The sequence below is a fragment of the Oxyura jamaicensis genome, chromosome 20 (genome assembly GCF_011077185.1).
Source record: "Oxyura jamaicensis isolate SHBP4307 breed ruddy duck chromosome 20, BPBGC_Ojam_1.0, whole genome shotgun sequence".
Lineage (NCBI taxonomy): Eukaryota > Metazoa > Chordata > Aves > Anseriformes > Anatidae > Oxyura > Oxyura jamaicensis.
In genome coordinates, this window is record NC_048912.1 from 9,227,854 (window position 1) to 9,247,971 (window position 20,118).

General features: G+C 40.3%; 1 protein-coding gene across 5 annotated transcripts in view; it reads left to right on the forward strand.

Annotated features, from left to right (window-relative positions):
• Positions 1–19,696, forward strand: part of DOK5 (docking protein 5) — a 45,178-nt gene extending 25,482 nt beyond the window's left edge. For 2 of the 5 annotated variants that reach the window (XM_035344061.1, XM_035344059.1), the window contains exons 3-9: positions 8,889–9,003; positions 9,083–9,223; positions 9,966–10,155; positions 11,472–11,607; positions 17,012–17,074; positions 17,304–17,424; positions 19,042–19,696. In XM_035344061.1, coding sequence (XP_035199952.1) covers positions 8,889–9,003; positions 9,083–9,223; positions 9,966–10,155; positions 11,472–11,607; positions 17,012–17,074; positions 17,304–17,424; positions 19,042–19,109 — 834 coding nt within the window. In that variant the 3' untranslated portion in view covers positions 19,110–19,696. The remainder of the gene's footprint in view (positions 1–8,888; positions 9,004–9,082; positions 9,224–9,965; positions 10,156–11,471; positions 11,608–17,011; positions 17,075–17,303; positions 17,425–19,041) is intronic. The other 3 variants (XM_035344060.1, XM_035344062.1, XM_035344063.1) reach the window with 3 other exon arrangements.
• The last annotated feature ends 422 nt before the right edge of the window (positions 19,697–20,118 follow it).

The following is a 20,118-nucleotide window of genomic DNA, read 5'->3' on the forward strand; positions in this document are numbered from 1 at the left end:
AGTCAGGTCCTGGGTATGCAGATCCAACAGCACGCAATGCTGAGATTTCTGCCAGTCTCCTGTAGGAAATGGAGAGGTGTCTCTTCCCAGCACCGTTTCAGCCTGCGGGTGAGCTTACTGAGAGCCCCTGGGGTGCAGGAGGACTGGCAGAGAGGTGGCTGTTCCTGGGAGCTGGTCTGGGAGCAATGCCACCCGTGTTTGCTCTCCACACTTAGTGCTCTTCTTGGCAGGCTGTAAATGAAACGGTGCTAACCAAGCAAAGCTGTTCAAGTGTGATTGCTCAGGGCGGTGGGTTGGCCCTTCTGCAGAGTTGCCATTTGGCAGTGGGACTCTGCAGTGTCCCCATTTTTTTTTTTCCCATTGTGATGGAAACTGAGGATGTCTAGTTCTGGAGTCGTCAGCTGTAAAAGTTGTCAGGTCCTGCTTATTTTTAACAAACCTTACTTGAAGCTAATGAATATTAGTATTTTCTGGCTAAAATGTGTTAACTTATGAAGAGTAAACTTGGCTTAAAATGACTCTCTCTCTTCAAAAAGCTTTGTAAATGTGTGAAATTTTAAGGTGGTGAATGAGGCAACTTCCAGCAGTTTTGAATATTACGTATTGGAAGAGAACGTGTCACTGCTGCTCTGTGTTGCACTGTAGTTGAACTAGGTCATGTAAAAAGGATAGTTAATGATTAAAAATCAAACAAAAAATTAATATGGCAGTCTTCAATTAACATTATTCCTCACCTGTTCCTGATGTATCGCATTAATGGGACTTTGGTGCTCATGACATCATCCAGGGGTCTAGAATAGTCACTTGTATTGACTTTATTTATATACAGCTGGTCTGCAAGAGCTGCTGCTCTAATAGCTTGGTGGTGTGCAGAGCCTTTTGGTGACTATTCTAATTCTGTCACTTTTGGACAGAAGGCTGCTTCTCAGCATCTCTTACAAAATTAATCCTAAAGATGAGGAGCTCAGGCAGTCCTGTTAACATGCCAAGTGTCGCTGTGTCAAAAACTGCTGCTAATGAATTTAAGGATGAATGTAGTTCAGTCTGATAAATGATGGTGTAAGAGGAAAACCTTACAAACAGATTACCAACGTTTCAGAAATACAGTCGTTAACTTCCTACTTGGGTTCTAAATTAGTTCTCAAATGCTGTTGAAAGCATCATCAGATCTAGAAAACTGAGGAGCCCTTGCTCACCCCATCGATCTCTGGAAGGGTTTAATCCATCATCAAACTGTAAAGGGTAGAAAACGAAAAATGATGAATGCAGCTAATACTTCAACAGCACCTGCTTCTTTCACTGAAGTGTTAAATTGTTTCATTTTGTTGCTTTTTTCTGTGATAAATTAAAGTGCAAATATTACTTCAATTTATTAGTGGAAGGAGTCTGGGGCATTTGTTCTGGCACTGTGGCAGTACCAGTCACTGATTCAGAGTAGGCAAAGGCTGGGATGTACATCATCTTGTCAACTTTGAGTCAAGATTTCTCCCTTACCTATTTGAAGCCTGGGTCACATGCTCAGCTTGTTCATATCTGGACATGTGATTTCTGTGTCCTGCTCTGCAGCCCTGTGCCGAGGCTGAAATTTGACATCCTTACCACTCACATCTTGCTGATGTGATGCCACTTCTTCTCCCTGCCCCATGGCTGGTGCCTCCCTCAACGCACTTTATGGGGGAATTTTTTTTTTTGCATTGCTATCATCATTCCATTGCCATACCATTAGTCTGAGGACTCTGACCCACCTGGAGGGTTGATAACAATTAGCTAACTGGGTTTAAGAGGTATACTTTGGAACAAAGGGAATTCATTCATTACTTTAGGTCCAGTTGGTTTGGACGTTCACCTCTTAAATTATTTTAACTTCTGCTTGTCAGGGTATATGCTTCCTTAGAAATCATATACGTACACGAGACATCTATTTTTATGTAAAACATTCCAATCATTATAAGTTAAGCCCATCTATATCTGGCTCTCTTATTAAATGTGATGTAAAGTATCAAGACTTTCTTAGTTGGCAAAGTCATTGTCCAGGGGACTTTGAAGCAATAAAAGAAATAATACCTTTTGTGTAATATTGACCTTTTTATACTTTCTAATATCATTCTTTTTTAAAAAAAAAAAACATGGAAAGGTTAAAGCGTACTAAAATACAGGTCATCTGAGAACAGTCATCTGTAGCTTAGGAAGTGAACTGGAAATTTGCATACACAAAGCAAATTGCCGACTTAATTCATTTTGGACCCAGAAGGGAATGAAAATAATTAGGATCCAGGCTACAAAATCTGGGCAGAGAATTTCCTTTCAGGTAATTGTCTAGTTTTCATTTGGTAAATATAAACAATCATCCACAAATTACCATATACTTTAGCAAAATAATATTGGGGATATGAAGAAATTCTTCTTTCTCCAAGTGAGTTTGGATTTTGAAATGTGCCAGAAGAATCCTTAATATTCCAATACAAAACCAACTAATGGCATACTGCTGACAGGAATACACTGATTCCTCGAGGGGGTCTAAGTTTTAATCCGATTGTATTAATCTTGCCTTGAAACAGCAGAAGCAATTTAAACAGTCTTTCTGTCTAGTTATGGAATAATCCATTTGGAAAATTGAATTGTGTAATTTGTAATTGTTTTCCAGGGTTGCTAATGCAAAACTGTACTAGCAGCAAATTAAACGTTTAAAGTATGACCACTCTACTTATAACTGGCTGTTAAACATTTGTTTTAATGAATGCTATCACTTACTACGAACAAAATGTCTGGTTTGAGGCTTTAAAAGAATTAAAGCAACTTGTCAGGGTATTTTGGTATCTTCACTGTAATGCCATGCAGCAAGGCTCAGCACAAGCCTGGGGGGCAGGTATGTGTCAGAGGGGAGGACGAGGGCAGAAAGCCGGTCACCAGCAGCCGTAGGTATTGTGTATAGCTCCTCTGCTCTGCTGAGGTATGGAACAGCTTCTGAGAGTGGTGGTAAAAACTGAATTCCTAGAGCTGGGAGTTGTTTCTGGCTTCAATTTCTTCAAAAAGGCAGCTTTGGAATACAGTGGGGTATGGTGGGGTGTGTGCAATCCTGTACCTGAACAAGTGAAAACTAGCAGCTTTTCTAAACTAGAGATTTTCCCACTGAATAAAGGGAGGTACAGGCATGGCTCTAGATTTTATATGTATACATAATCTCTCTATAAAATTTTAGTATGTTATGTATACGTAGTAAGTTAGATGTGTACAGGCCAATCTTGCATCATAAACAGGGTTGGGCTGGAATTATTGCAGCAGCATTTACCACTAAATATTCCCTGGGGTGTCACAGGAAGCATGCTCTGCAGCCCTCACTGAGTGAGTTTCCAGCAAGCTGAGACAGAAGCATAAAGTCCTTAATTAAGATTAAAACATGAGATACTTGCAAACCATTGAATGTGGCAGTTGTGTAGGCAATAAATGTGATCCCTTGTGTTCTGTTCTGAAAGGCTACCCATATTTGAGAATTATGTCCTAATTCAAACAGTCATTGGAATTCACAGGGCTGCTAAGATCATTTTTAGTCAAGTTTGTGTTTGGCATGTTTTAGAAGGGAACAGAGAAATTTTTACTTGAGTGTATCTGGTCAGGGTGAAGCTCTGTCTGTTTGTACTGTTGGTTGCGAAATGAATGATTAATCTCTGAGCCTGATACAGTATTCTTACCACACAGCTCTGCAAGTATTTCAGTTTTTAATGTGATCAAATGTACTTCAGTTATATGGATTTTCATCTTAATGTAAAAGAGTCCTGAAAATAAAGAGGGGGGTAGAAGTATGTACGGGAAAGTACTCTACTTATTAATCTCGGACAAATAAAACAACCATATCTAACTATGAAAACATTCTTTTGCAAAAGCCTAGGAGGAGGAGAGTTATTTCAAAAATGCAAAAAATAAAACTTCAGCCTCGAATACTTGCAGGTGTTTGGTGTCTGTTTCTGACTCCTTTCCAAAAGCTCAGTGGAGGGGATGTTAGCAGCCTGCCACTTAGTGTGAATTTGGTGCATATGTGCCAGACAATTTGAACCATCTGTTGCATAAGTGTGAGCAACAGGGAGGCTATTTAGGCACCTGGGATAATGATGGCATTTTGCAGCACCTTGCTGGGTGACACAGCAGGTCAAATAACAAGTGATCTTTAGACAAGCTCGCCCTCAGGAGCACAGGTGCACTGTTGAGCCTTGGCAGCAGGAACAGCTCCTTGGCTGAAGATGGGCCTTGCAAGAAGGGGCTGGTACTGTATCAGAGTACCTCTGAAAGGTGAAGACAACTCCCCCAGCTCAGCCCCCAAAAGGAGGAGAGAGCAGCTGCTTACTGACTTTTTGCCAGCCATAAAAATCAGATGCCACAGGGTTGTATCCAGGGCCTAAAGCATGCATGAGCCGAAAGACTGAATTTGTCTGGATGCTATCGCTTGTGTCATAGCCTTCAGAAGAGTTCCCAGAGATCCATGTTTGGTCCATCTGTTGTTCTTTGTGCATGCTAAATCATGTACTGCAGAAAACCTTGGTCTGAAATCAGCTGAGAAGAGACAAAACTATGTGCATGTCACTATAGATATTTGGAGCTGGGCAGAGGTCAGACTTGAGGGCTGCCTGTCCCTCACGCTTCAGTGAGATGTTTTGGTCTTGGCCCGTGAAGTTCTACAGAAACAGATGTCAGCAGGAGGTTTTCAGATGTATGTGAAGACTTTCAGATCATGTGGTGTGAAATGCCATTATGCAAGAGCTTTGAAGCAGTCAGTGCAGCACAAAATAATCCCCAGGCTGCTGATTGTTGTAGCTAGAAGTTCTCCAAATAAAAATACCCTTTCTCCCAGTTCATGGCTAAAACATGAGTTACAAATGATTTGATGATAAGTGAAATTAATGGCACAACACTATTGGTTTCAGTACATCTTCAAGCTATCACTCAAGGGATGCAATCACCTGCAATTTTATTTGACTAGGCTGTGAGCCAGAGCTCTCAGGAGGAATGTGTTTGTGGTACATGGCAGCAGTGCTTTTCAGTACAGTCACTCTGCATTCACACAGTACATGAGGTGATTCTTGGAGGCACAGGTTTACCGCACCTGTCTGTAGTGTGTGGACTTATGCTGGGTTGGTCTCCTTTGCCTCCTCCCTTATCTCAGCACATAGCACTTGGAGGCAGGGACAAAGTGATGAGGAAGAGTCTTGAGTTAGAGCCTTCTAACAACACTGAAAAATTCCATATATAATTTAGCTGGTTTTCAGGCTATGGCTTCAGTCCTGTCTCTGCAGCCTTTCTTCCTTCCCCACATGCCCATCCTGCAGGCCAGGGACCCTCAGTCTGAGTTGGGCCTGTGCTGACACCAGTCAATGGCACATTCGTGGGCGCTCTGTTTTCATCCACTGCCTCATGTTAACGCAGGGACAGTTTTCCCTTAGAAAGATGAATAAACTGCTGGTTGATACCTCAGAAAAGCAAAAATAGACCTCTGTGAATACTGTGAAGGCAATGTATAAGGGATAAGTAATGTCTCCAGTAATCTGCATTGTCTGCCTCATAACAGTGTGGTTAGAGGGAGTATAGAGCAAGTGTAGGAGAAGGCATAATCAAATGAAAATAAATTTTTGTGTTCAGAAGGATGAACTTTGGGTTTTCAAACATGAGCTCTGTCTTGGAAAATCTCTATTGGAATATATTACTCTGCCTTTGAGATTACTGCAGGAAAGTACTTCTTTGTAAATACCTGGCCTGTCAGAGGATTTTGTAAGAGGGATAAAAATATAGCTATTCTTGGCTCCAAAACAATGAGGCCATTATATTCACAATTCTATATTTAGTCATTTCTAAAGGAGAATCCAGTTGGGTGTTATGCTATCTTCTGGTCAAGACATCTGCCCTCATGCTTCTATTCACCTTGAGTTATGCATAACTCCTTAGTGGTCCCCTGAAGTGATTGTAGCATAAATTGACTCTCCTCATGCAGGGAGAGGAGAAATGGCTGCTGTTGTGGGCTATGGGGTGAAGAAGGAGCTGCTGTGTAATATGGTGGAATTTTGTTGACTGGGAGAACTACAGCGAAAGAAAAACTGGGGTTGCTAGATATGGCTGTGGCTTCTGTTCTGCTCCATGTCCTGAGTGGATCTTACTGGAATGGCCGAATTGGAATGGCCAGCAGCTGTTGATGTGAAGCTATAGACCAGAGGACAGATGCAGGTATATGAGATACTAGAAGGAGAAAATCTTAGTCCCGGTGGCCGGGTTCAGAGATATTGCAGACCAGGAGCTGCTGCATAGATATGTCACAGACATAAGCAAAGGTGCACAAGGCCAGGAACATTTGGGTACGTAGGGGTGAGCTGGAGATTGGGATGGAGCCCTAGTAAAAGAAGCTGGGATCAGAAATTACTCTCCTTTAGTGTCCACTGACAGCAAATGCTCTATCTTGTCCTTCTAGTGTTTCGAACTGCTCCCATCTGGCCCAGAAGTGCATGACTCAGGCTGAAGACAGGGTCATTAGTGATACTGTTTGGTTGTTTGGTTTGTTTTTCATTTCCCGGTGCTGCGTAAGAGCCAGCAACGTCCCATGCAGCCCAATGTGCTTTGCCTCCCTTGCTAGGCTGTCTGGGGCTGAGGGGCAACGTGCCCTATGTAGCCCCAGGGGCTGTCAGGGAGTATGGGCAGTAGGAAACCAGCTGGTCCCTCTGAGCCTCCTAGCTACCCAAAGGACTTCCCTCTCCTGAGCCAGCAAGGAGAGGCAGTTTTTTGTTTCCTCACTGGTATACACCTTTCTTCATCTCACTGAGCCCCACAGCTGCATCTTCAGGATTCATCACGCTAGAGACAATTACTGCGATATCCAGCAGTAGGAGTGTTAGGCAACTGATTTCTAAGAAATGAGCTTTCAATTAGGACAAATCCTAGGTAATTAAATGATTCATTACCAAAATGTATGGCCGAATTCTGCTTTTGCTAACTTTTGTATTCAGAGGTACTTTGTCACTGGTACCAATTTCATTAGTGTGTCCACTTGCAGAAAATGTAAATGTGCTCAGTATAAATGTCAGAGTAGTTACTGTCCTGAATGAAAATGACACTTTTTTTTTCTCTTGTATTTGCATATTTTCTTGGCAAATGAGAAGGACATGAGAGCTGAACCTGGCAGCTGGCAATTTGTGCTTGACCTGTCATGTGCCTGAGTATGATAGGAATAAGCTATGACAGATTTGTCATATTTAGCAATGAGTTTCTCAGTGTCTTATTATCACTGGGGGATGTGCTTCCATCATAGAATTTCCTGGAAGAGTAAAAAATCGTCATGTGAAATTAAGTACAGTCAAGAAGTTTTAGTTTTGACACTTCTCAAAATTTTGAACTTTTCAAAATTTTGAGCCTGGAGGCTAGAAAAACCTGAGTTCTAAATTTGACAGCTGTGGAGAAGGTTGGTGTGTTCCCTATGGAATGTGTATTTCATTTGTTACTCCTTTTGCTACTGCACACAGAGTGAATTTGGGGACATTGGGTGTTTCGCTTGTTTTTATTTTGGGCATAGGTTACTCACTGACTGCCGTCCCTTCCATATGGACATTACCTTTTCAGGGTCTTGCTTGAAACTGTGATTTTTTGACTGTCTGTATTCCTGTGTGGGAAGGAAAAAGCAATAAATGGACTCTAAGGAGAAAGAGGCTTTAGGGTGAAGGGCCAGAGAGATGCAATGGGTGTGCTGGTTAACCCAAGGTCCTTTAGAGAAAGTCTCTTTTTTGCTGGACCTTACAAAACCGATTCAGTTCCTGAGTCTTCCAGCTAAGACAGTTACTGCATTTCTTTGTTAAGAGATGATGCTGTTTGATAGAAGACCATTCCACAGGACTACAGAGGCCAAAGTAATGAAGTTGTTAAGTTGCAGGTTACAGCTTTGGGAATGTTTTTGTTAAATTCCTACTCTCTTCAGTCCTTACAATGTAAAAGAATCAGCAAAACATTTTCTAATAATGAATATTTAAATATAGCTTCCTGGTTCCGTGTTGGAGTATTAGCCTTCATATTATAAAGAATTAAAATAATGAAGAATTTATCCTTAGTCAAACTTAGGAATGTTATTTATGGGAGTGAGCGTGAAAACTGAATGTTAGAGAAATGTGAAGGAACTACAGTAGGTATTCATTAAAGCTGTATACTATATATATATATATATATATATGTTCATTTTTGTTGGAGTGAAAGATATTTTCCAATCGGTTTTTGGCAACCAATTAACAGAAATCTGTGTGAACAAGTCTGTGAATTTATTTTGTGAATCTTTAAAGCTAAAAAGCTTTCTAATTACTACAACATTTTTTTAGTGGACCATTCTAACAAATCATCAACGTTCCATCAAAAATAGTTTAGACGACAGCTTTTCATGAGTTTTGTCCTCTATGATGAAAGCTGTCCTGGAACTGGATTTGCTTCTCCAAATGGGTGAATCTGTTAGATTTTTGTCTTGAGCTCTTTTTGCTTTTGTTACAACCAATTGGTCTTTCTCACATCTTACATGTAAGTGTTTCTCAAACTGGAGTGAGCGTTGATTCTACCTGCCTCTTGGCTTAAATTCTTTTTAGATGGGATTGCACCAAATCTTACATGCAGATAGGGAAGGACTCGAGAACATGGCTGCTTCACCATCCAGGGTCTTCAAGTTGATTGCCTAAGGTGATTCATATCAAGGATACATTTTTTTAAGAGCAATCTTAGGCATGTTCATGCTCTGACTCCTTCTTCATCCTATGCAACTTGGTTTAATCCTTTATTTCAGCTTCTCTAGTCAATAATGGATATATATATATATATATATATATATATATATATATATATATATTAAGGTCCCAATTAAATGTCCAAATCGTGTTTATTTTCAGGTCACAGAGCTCAATAATGTGAAGAATATTTCACGAATGCCAAAAAGCACAAAGAAGCATGCTGTTGGGATTTATTTTAATGATGACACCTCCAAAACCTTTGCTTGTGAGTCAGGTGAGTAAAACGGCAATGCACATGAGAAAACATAAGAGCATTAATTGTGAAATCATAAATGTATTATACCTACACACAGATTTTCTGGGCATTTATACAGAACTTGAGGCAGATGAGTGGTGCAAGGTACTGCAGATGGAGTGTCTTGGAACACGGATTAATGACATTAGCCTTGGAGAGCCTGACTTGTTGGCATCAGGAGTGGAGAGGGAGCAGAGTGGTAAGTACATAAAATATCAAATATTGACCTTTTAAATCTTTAATTGCATTATTTTAAAGTCATTTGGATTGTGCATATGAACATCCAAAATAAATTGGTACCAAAAATTGTTTTTCCAAATTATTCCTGTTTTTTATTTATTTTTTATTACCGCTGAAGGTAATGAGCATGGTAATTAAGTGCTGCGATTCAGGGTTTTAGAATTATTTTGTAATAACACTTTTATTTTTGAGACAAGTTAGCTGATTTTGGAGATGGAGACTGCCTTTTTGTTGTGTTTGCTTGTATCATGTCTGTACAACACTTTCAGTCTCTGACTGAGGCCATTTATCAGCATTGTAAAGCGAATAATAAATAATAATAATAATTGCATGCAGAAGATGAGCCCATGGCTACTTCACTTTCCAATGCAAATTAACTAATTATATGCACAAAAGCATTTACAATGTATTTATTCATGCACACAGTTATATTGCTTGCAAATATCAAGATTATGATGGTGCAGTTCTCTTCTGTATCTCAATGCATGCACAAATGTTTGATGCCCTTGAAGTGTAGCATTCTGTCTGCTCCAAACATAGAGTATATTGAGTTATTATAAGGAGCTGAGTCCTTGTTTTTGAATTAGTTGTTCAAAGTGCAAATAAAATCTTGTAATAGAGGTGGAAAGTAGGAAATTCCTTTAATGACTTGTACAGTTAATGGGCAGGGATTTTAGACTAACCTTTTGTTTTTCTCCCAGAGAGATTCAATGTGTATTTGATGCCATCCCCTAATTTAGATGTGCATGGGGAATGTACCTTGCAGATAACATTTGAGAATATCTGTCTTTGGGACATCCAGAATCCCAGACTAAAACTCATCTCTTGGCCATTAAGTGCCCTCCGACGCTACGGGCGGGACCCATCTTGGTTCACGTTTGAAGCAGGGAGGTAGGTGTGTGCTTGCTATAGTGTGTTGCTTTCCTTTCTAGTGCTCTGGGTCGCTTCCGAAGGCTGTCAAAGGATGTGAGAGCTTATCTGCAGACAGAGTCTGGTTGTGTAACCTCTCTTAAAATAAAGGATTTAATACTAATATTTAAAACAAATAAAAATAGCTCTTAAGTCCAGGTTGCATCTTGAATGGAAGAAATGGCTCAACAAAGGTGCCAGAGGATGGGGTGGGAGAGCTGTCCTATCCCGGGGGATGCCAGGTGGAGACTGACAGCACTGTATATTAGGTATAGGCTTGTTCTTAAATCAAGTTGTATATGAGACAGTGGATTGGATAGACAGGTTTGTGAAGAAAAGGTGAACATCATTCCAGAATTTGTTCAACATGGGCCTTTGGGCATGGAGTTCCGGGTTTTAAGCAGTTCTGTGCAAAGAGAAGCATTTGAAGTGTAGACTAGTGTTTCCAAGTTGTTTCCAAGAAGCACAATAAAGTAATGGAGAAAGGATTCCTGTTTTCTATCTATTTGACAAATGGGTTTATAAGAAATTTGAATGCAGTTCCTCGTTTTAGAGATGTTGTTCTCTGTTGCTTCCTGCAGCTTAGGTTTAATGAGCTGAAGTCTTTGTGTGGCTGAAGTTGGAGCATTGGTTCATTGAACTAAACTACCAAATTCTTTCAAACGGTTATGGTTGCATTATTTTAAGTAAGCAAATTAAAGAATTGCAATAGCAAAAGAGAATCTCATCACACAATTAACTTACCTGGAGAGAGAAAAAGCATTTAAATGCCTATACTCTGTATTGCTGCAGAATGTTGTTCTCTCAGGAAAAAGGATATGATGTTTTTAATTCACTGATCATGCATTAGTCATTGCAAGACAATGCAATTGGGATGCTAAGGATAATGTATCTAGGGTTTCAAGTGGAAGACAAAGCTGCAAAACTCATTACAGGCAACAGTAAAAGTCTGAAAGGGAAAGAAGGCAAATTAATCCCACCTTTTAGTCTAAAATTTATGAACCTGGGTGTTGTGCATGAACTCTCTAGAGTTAGTTAAGCACTTTTGAGAATTTAGTGATACTCACTTGAGTGTGTGTTTGAGAAGAGTAATACCAGTGTGGATTAAAATAGTGAGGTTGGACTAGGGCTGTTAAAGTCCATATAGATAACTTTTGTTCCATATTTCAACAAACTTTTGCTTTCCTACTGCTTGTGCAATAATGCTTCTAGAGCAGCAAGGTAAAGTTAAGTGTTACAGATCACCGTGAGCAAGCGAAAATCTCACAATTGGATCCCATCTGTTCTTGCTTTGTCAGAATGTGCGACACAGGAGAAGGACTATTCATCTTTCAGACACGAGATGGGGAAGCAATCTATCAGAAGGTTCACTCGGCTGCTCTGGCCATAGCAGAACAACATGAGCGCCTGTTACAGAGTGTGAAAAATTCAATGGTACGGCTACTCACCATGCTTGTTACTCCACACTGGGCACCAGTGAATGGTGTTTCTTCACTGTGACTTTGTCTTTTGATTCACAGATAGTAAGCAGTCTGATTATTGTTCTTACTAATTTCTCCTTGATTATTAGGTTTAGGCCGGTATATATAACTGGGATTGCTTTTCAAGAATCTGAACAATAGGGGAATTTATAATCCATGATTTTTGTGTCTGGAAAACTGTAAATAAGTGTGACTTAGTTCAGAGATGATAAGCTCCTGTCAGCATAGTTGGCATTCTTGTTATATTCTTTTAATTAATCACTATCATGAGTTTGTTGTTTGGAAACATTTCTCATCAATCTATTTGCAAAATGTTATGGCTCATGCTCAGTTTTTCATTTGTTAATTGATGTCTACATTTGAAGGATGATTTGGAAAGAGTCATATGGTTCAGATTAAACTGTGGGGGAGGACTAGACGTGTTTGTCTGATCCCTCAGTGGATGTCTGTTTTCTGCAAGTGCTTTTTGTGTCTAAAACTCATTTTATGACACTCATTACTGCTAAGAGATGTAGGAGTGTAAGATGCAAACTAACATACGGACTGAGAACTGAGATACTGTGGGATCTCTAAAAACATTCCATTGAAGAACAGCAGTTTTATGGTACTTGCACCTAACATGTTTCTAGATATTATCATTTCATTTATTTGTTTTCTCATGAAACCTCTAGAATGAAAGGGATCTTCTGTAAATGGCATATCGCAATTGGTCTCTGCGTGCCAGGGCTCACAGGTTGACTCTGACAGCAAAACTAGTATCCTGAAGATAACAGACTTTCCGGAATGTATAAAATACCCAGAATGGAAAACTGTGGAAGAGCCTGGCCATAAACATCATCTCTATTCCAGGCAGTAGTAATAGATTTGTGTAATCTGCAATAAGAATTGTCTTTCAATTTTTATGAACAAAAATGCATCCACATCCATGTCTAATCCTTTTAGTAATTCTACTAATATCTTGGTTTCAGGGGTAAGTTGTAATGATGAGTTATCTCAGTATTAACCAGATGACTCAGTGAAGATAAAACAGAAAATGTCATCAGAACTTGTGGAACTCGTAAGTTTTTCAGCCCTTCCAGGCTTACTAGGAAGAAGCTTGACACATTGCTTTCTTTCAGTTAAAAATGTTAAAGCTTGCAGGTGATCTGCAGCCAGCATTGCTGGTATCACCAGCAATGGTAGCACCATTTTTGCTATCTTTGACTTTTGTTTAAAACAAAGAATTTTCTACTTCCAGTTAGAGAAGGCAAATTTTATTCAAGAATATCTAAAATTAGCTAATTTGAGACAGATGAGTAGATGACAAGGACTCATTAGTAATTAATTTAAACAGATTAAAATTAACGTAGCCTAGGTCAGCCTAACTAGCAAACATTTGTAGCACACCAGCAGCAGTACAACCTGTTGAGAGTACAACTTCAGTTCCAAAGAAGAGATAAATTCCATAATTGCAGCTTCCTGAAATGAATGGGCTTTCGGGCAATTTCATATATGGTGGTTTTACATTTGTGTAATAGCATCTTTAATAATGGTGTCTGATGCTGTGCTGTAAAATTTCCAGCTTACTAGTGCCAATACGGTCAACAGATGCACAGTTTTAACAGAGAGCAGCTGTACAACCTCAAAAAGCTTTTTCATGAATATTGTGTCCAACCATTACCACCCTAAATCTAGTTTTATAGACCCTAGAGCACTAAATGGGGAATAAGAACATATTCCTGTCGAACTGGAAGTCTTGTAATTTAGTAGCTGAATGTAATTGTTTCAGACCAGTCCATGTGCCCCTGAGTATGAGTTTCCCAAGTCTGTCATAGAAGTGTCTGATTCCAAAATACTCAGCAAGACTTAGTCCCTTCTCTGGGTTTCAAGAATACTCAGATTTAGGGCTTTAGACAGAGAATCATTACATCAGTGTACAAATCAGGTAGCTACTTTTGCAAATTACAAAATACTTTGTAAAGGTCATCTTCATCATTCAAATTGATTTATTTCCGCTGTATTTTAACTCTGTTTGAAGACATTAACAAGGAGTTTAGTTTAGATACTTGCACTTCATGCTCAGCTGCCTGAGCTGTATTATATTGTTTTTATCTCTAAGAATTATTAACCCTGTGTGAAATTTTGTACTAGTGAAACTTGAGCTACTATTTACTGAAAGAGTAAATAAAAGTAAAAGGTAGGAGACTGTGGTGGTGAGAAATTAAGTCTTCACTGAGCATCTTCTGTTTTCTCCTGAAATCCTGGCCTCTGCTACTACTGATGTGATCATCTGAGACGGAGGTGGAGATGGTGTTAAAGCTACCTGAGGGCTCCTGGAGCCTGTGCAAGAAATGGGAGTTGAATGTCCCATGCTGATAGAGCAAATAAAGCTGCCAAGTACTGTTGAGAGTGTGGGTTATAATGTGTCTGTCACCTCCCTAGCAGTCACTTGCTTTATAGTTCAGTTTGTGACTATAACCGACTCTGGCTGCTGAAACGCACGTGGAAAATTGATGTGATAGGGGTTCCTCAGCCGAGAGCCTCAGCCTGACACTTTCTGTTCATGTGCTGTGGCTTTCTGGTGAGGCCTGAGCATATGCTGACTGGAGTCTGACACACGTTCACAAGTGGGTTTTATTTATTTTCCTTTTCAGTGAATTCAGAATTTGCCTTTTCTCTTTTAAAGGCAAAAAAAGAGCTGGTTCTGCTTAGCAATGCATGAAGCCGTTCTGGTCAGTGGTAACTCACCTCGCCCAACTGTTCCTTTCCCTTTGCTTTTGCACTGCCAGACAATGAAATGAAAATATCTATTCAAATTGTAGACATATTGTCATGAATATTTGGTTGCCATGAAAACTGACAGGAGTAGTGCTGTGACTTGACTACTGTCATCTCTGCCTGGTCACGGTTTAGGTTGCTTTAGAAAAAGACATTACAGCCTGACATCTTGCTAAGAAGTAATAACAGTGAACCTCTCTGTTTTGGCAGCTAAAGCTCAGTGCTTCAGAGAAAGATATTATCAGCCAGTTTACCGGCAGCTTTGGCTGACTCTTCTTCCCCTCTCCACAACCGAGGAGTGCACTCTGCTAGATCCATCTGATGTACGAGTACGTCAGTCTTGGCTAGGGTCTGCTATCCTCTCTGACCATTTCCAGAGAGATTGATAATTAGGAGTGGAAAAGGTGCTCATTAACTTCTGGAGTGAAAGAATACTGAGTACTAGTGTAAGACAGTAAAAGAAAGCTACTCAAAACAACAGCTATGTGTTAGTCCCCTTTAATTTCTGAAACTGTTTATTTTTATTAATGTTGACTGTTAATAGTTCTAATGAATTTGCTTCACTAAAAAGAAAATCCTCTCAAAAACATAGCAACCCTCTCCAGGTGGGTGTCCCAAGATGAAGGTTTACATAGTGCAAATTGTTTAAAAAATGACGTGCTCTGTAAAATCTTTGAGAATTATGTATTCCATCTTGAGAGAAGAAAACCTTTTTTCTTTTTTCTCCTTTTAATCTTTTTTTTTTTTTTTTTTTTTTAAAAAAAAAAAAAAAAAAAAGCGTGCATCTCATGCTAGTTTTGCTGCTTGCTAAAGCAGGACCCAAAAAAAGAAGATACTTACTCTTCCCTCCCTGGGACTTGTATGGGACTTGCGGGAACCAACTGCACCATGCACCACCTGACCTGGCCCCAGCGAACTGCCTTAGTGTAGCTCAGCACATCTCTCACTCAAGTGCCAAGAAGTGACAAGAGGAGGCTCCGCAGTTCCACAGCTGTTTTCAGCTCTGTTTGCTATTGCTTGGGTGTACAGCTTCTCTATCCCCTTCCTCTGTGGATCGCTTGTAGCCAGCAGAGCTGTGGGGTGGCTTTGTGCTGGCCCTCACTGCTTTTTGCCTCTTTGTTTCTCCTTTGGTTTAAGCATGACTTGGCATAATTTGATCCTTGACACATGTGGAGGGAGCTGTGTCTGAACCACTTTGGGGATACTGATATCCTTTCAGCACCATCCCCTGGGAGGAAGAGGGTGAGAGGCTATGGATTAGGTGCCCTCCAGTTAACAAATTATTTGTTATATTAATGATACGTGGAGTTACATGTCGCATTTGATCCTCTGCTTGCAGCCAATGCTTGTGCGTGTTCCAGCATACCAATTCTGGCAGGTTTTGTCCAGCTTATGGTGCTGGGTGCTTCCAAGGAATAAAGCCAGGTCATTATCAAGCTATTCATACTTCTTTGGTTGCCACAGAGATACAGTAGGTTAATTTGTGGGAATGAAATCAATCATCATTTAAGCTGCTTTAGTTCACAGTCCGAGGTGTTTACATGAAGTGCCGTGTATTTAGGACATAGCATACTAATTCTTTTTTCCAGCTGCAGTCTTTTAATTTTTTTCCCCGTGCTGATTGAGTTCAGGAGGGACACCTCTTCTGGCCCTTCTCTGTCTTTTATCTTCTTTCTCTAGCCGCGTCTCCTTTTTCTCCGAAGATATCCTTTTGTTTTTTTTGCTCTTCTCCTGAGAGCAGACCTGTTGCTCCAACTGCCTTAGCTTGCTGCTCAACTCACCAGTAGGTGGTACCACCCAAGAAGCATCTCCAATTAGGAAATGCCATCCTCACAGTGCTCTACTGGTTCTGCTCCAGCAGGAGGTTGTTGTTGTTTGTTTCCATGGTGCTGCTGTGTGTGGTGACACCGCAGGCGGTGTCGGGCCTTCAGTGAAGGAGCTGTGATAAATACACTGCGTGGTGTAGGTGGAAACTTGCATTGTGCAGGGACTCGCATCCTACTGACTTGGGGGTGGGTGTTTGAAGAGCAAGGGTTGGTCTGGGTTTGCTTTTGTTTTCATGTATTTTACCTTGATATCACAGGTAGAGCATCCACAATACAGAGAGGAGGTTGAGGGTTGCTGGCACCTCTGAAGAACTTCAAAATGTTTCTCTTCACTGATATCTCTCATCTTCCTCTTCTGTGCTTGCTTCACTTTTTCATTTTTGCTCCAAAATATGCTGAAATTCTTGTAAGAGGTTCTTTCACCTCAGGTCTTGAGAAACTAAAATGTAAAAGCTTGCTCTTTTTGTAAACAGCATCTTTATAAATTAGACAAAAACAAGTACAGATTTGGTATATTTGAACTAATGTTTGCTAGAGCTTTGGAAAGAGAATTTTAGATGTACTGTGAAGCTTATGATAAAATCCAAATATTTCTGTCAGCTTGCATATGTGTGTTAATGAATTCACATGAAACATGTCTAATCAGGTTCTTGATCTGCTGAGGTTGTACTTAGCTTTGGAAGGTTGGGAAGTAGTTGGGAGACTCTCCAATGGCTTTGTTGCTGAAGGGGGAGTACTTCGCTATCTTCCACTGACTCCCGGTTTCTGTTTCAGCTGCTTGAGTTAAAACTCCCCTCAGGGGAAGCAGTGCTAGCGCAGGACCAGGGGAGCACGAAGGTGAGCTTTGACGTGCAACAGTAGCATGGCCTCCTAACCCAAGTGCTGTGTGCCCGTGGAGACTAACCCTGGTTAGTCACTGCTGCTCACATAGAGTGGGCCGATGGACGGAGGGACAGGCTGTGTTGACAATATTATTAGAAATCTTTGTGGACTGTGGTTGTGCCTTTTCTCAGAGGATGTGTGATAAGCACAACTGTCTCCTTCACATCAGTTTACTGCTTTGCAGCTTCAGATGAAGATGACTGAGCGAGCCGTGTCCCTTAGCACCATGGTGCCCTTGCCCCGCAGTGCCTACTGGCAGCACATCACGCGACAGCACAGCACTGGCCAGCTCTACGGCCTGCAAGGTAAGGGGCTGGGACTGGGTGGGATCAAGGCACGGATCAGATAACAGCACTGTTGAAGCATTTCAGCATCTTTTCATCCCATGAAACATTCATGCTCAATTGAAATCAGTTGCCAACTACTGTCTAGCAGATGGAGGAAAGCACATGTCCAACCTTGAGATGGATGACTTGGTAGAGATGTTATTATCAGGACATGCTCATCTCGCTTCCTACTGGGGAGGGAGCCTTGATTTGACAAATTTTATGAGCTTTTTTCAGATAACCAAGGAGACATTACTGTTACAGGGTGGCCAATGAGGGGCGCACAGGCAGTTACGCAGAAAAGCCAGCAGGAAACAGACCGAATACTTAATAGAGTTGGGACAGGCAGCACACTATGGAAATCTTTTGGAGGCTTTTTTTTCTGCTTTTTTTTTTAGCCCCTCAGATGTTAGGAGTTTCTAAAGGAATAATGAATCTTAGATGTTTACTCTTTTAAATAAAGTTGGAGACTATAAAGTTCAGAACCTCCAGAACATGAAATATCATAAATTATGATTAAAAATGGCAGGCTCTGTCACCCTTGACGTATGTGGCCATATTACATTCTTATCCTCTGGATTTTCAGCAAATCTGGAAAGTAAAAGCCAACCATATTTTTTTCCTTTTCCTGTTTTGAACACTAGAGGGGGCAGGCAGCACATAAAAAGCCTCAGCCAAACACCTCACACGTTTCAGCTGGAGGAACGAATAATAAAAGCAGCACTTATATGCCTGTTTAGATTTGTTCAGTAAATTAGGGCATGGGAAGATGACCTGCTGGTGGCAGCCTGTGACACACAAGAAGAAAACTGCTTACAGCACCCTGACACAATCAGGGGATTGGTCTTACTGTGCCTTACTATAGAGTCCTTTATTAATACAATAATTCAGCATTGTGTTGACACAAGATAAATAGATTGTATGGGTACAAACCACTTGTTTTGTATTTATAAAAATAGCTTACTTGTTAAACTAAAAAGGGATCCTTGGGGATTCTAGTCATGAGAATGTGGTAAAAGTCTGAAAAATCCTGGCCCTCGGGGGGTGGGTGGCAGGAAGCCATGCAGACCTTATTGTAATTAGGAGAGACACTGAAGTCATTGTCTCATTCAGCAGTCATGGAGACTATTTAAGTGGCACCCTTAACATCTCTAATTAGATTACGTTGCCAAAACTTTGAATTGCTTCAATTATCGGAGAAAAAAATATTGTATATAAAATAATTGTTATACTGAGTTACATAATTTTTGAAACATTTCACTCCCTGAATGGTAGAGACACCTGAAATTTTGTAAGCAGAATTCTACCTAAGTTGGAACTGATGACTTTTGAATTGGCTCTTTTTCCCTTTTCTAATGTACAGAAAACAAACAAACAAAAATCTGATGCTAATAAAGTATACTTTTCATTCAACATTCAGTTAACTTAAAAAAAAAAATAATAATAATTTGTACAACTTTTGGTTCTGAAGGAGGGAAAGCAGGGATGAGTATAATTAAAAGACTGTGATCTGTACTTCACATAGTACTTTAAAGTGCTGAGTATGATACCTCTGCCTTACTGAGTGTTCTGTTTATTGCTTCTGACTTGGACAAGATGTTTCTAGCCCAGTGAAGCTTCATCGGACGGACACTTTTCCAACCTACAGATCAGACCATCGATAAAGGATTGTAAAGAACTTTACAAACTTTGTCTTCTGACAGACTGCCCCAATGGATGACACTGATGACGAGCAAGGATAGAAATGCTGAAAAGTTCAAGTTGGATGAAAAATTCTTGCAGTACATTTCTTTTTTCAAACTTTGTCAAAAGTTAAAATGATTCTGTAGATACTGAGGAGGGGAACCCAACCACCAGGCCCTCTGGTGTTTCTTTTGTATCTTAGAGCTGGACAGAGAAGTCACTCCCTAAATATTTCCAAATGTTTTTTGTAAAAGTATGTTGTAAATATGAGACTCTCCTGTTGTGGTGTGGTTCCACTTTGTCTGTTACGGCTGTTTGTTCCCTGATGTCATCTGTCATCCTTGTCTGTTGTAATGCTTATCTTCAGTTATTAACATTACATTCAGCATAACCCCTGACCTTTGAAATAGTGGCCAGTTTTAAGCAGCTATTGGATACATTTTTTTTTCCTGTTTGAAGCCTGATGGAGACTTGATTGATTTCTTTTGAAAGCACACACTCTATCTTCTATCTCCTGTATTTATTTCCATCTCTGTAAATGTTTAAAATAAAAATAATTCCCACTTAATCTGTGGTACAGCACTTCTTGTCATTGACAACCTCATGAACAGGGATACTGTGTGGCCACTGGGGCACTCACTAGGAGGGAGAATGAAGTGGGGCAGTGGGTTGCTTTGGGTTCCCTTCCTACCTGAGGCAACACCATCACTTGTGGGGTGAAATAGAGCAGTGATTCAACAAGAATCTCACAATGCCATAAATCACTTTGTGGCAGAAAACAGATTTTTCTGTTTTGTGACAGCATCCATGTTAGGTACTACTTTCATAGATTGGCACCAGTACCTTCATTTAACAGGAAAAATATGTTCAAAAATATCTAAGTTTATTGCTGGATGCTGTGCAAGATGGTCAGAAACATGTAACAGCTGTAGATAGAAAGCTCTGATTACCCTGAATACAAGTGAAATACTGCATTCAGTTGAGTCTAGT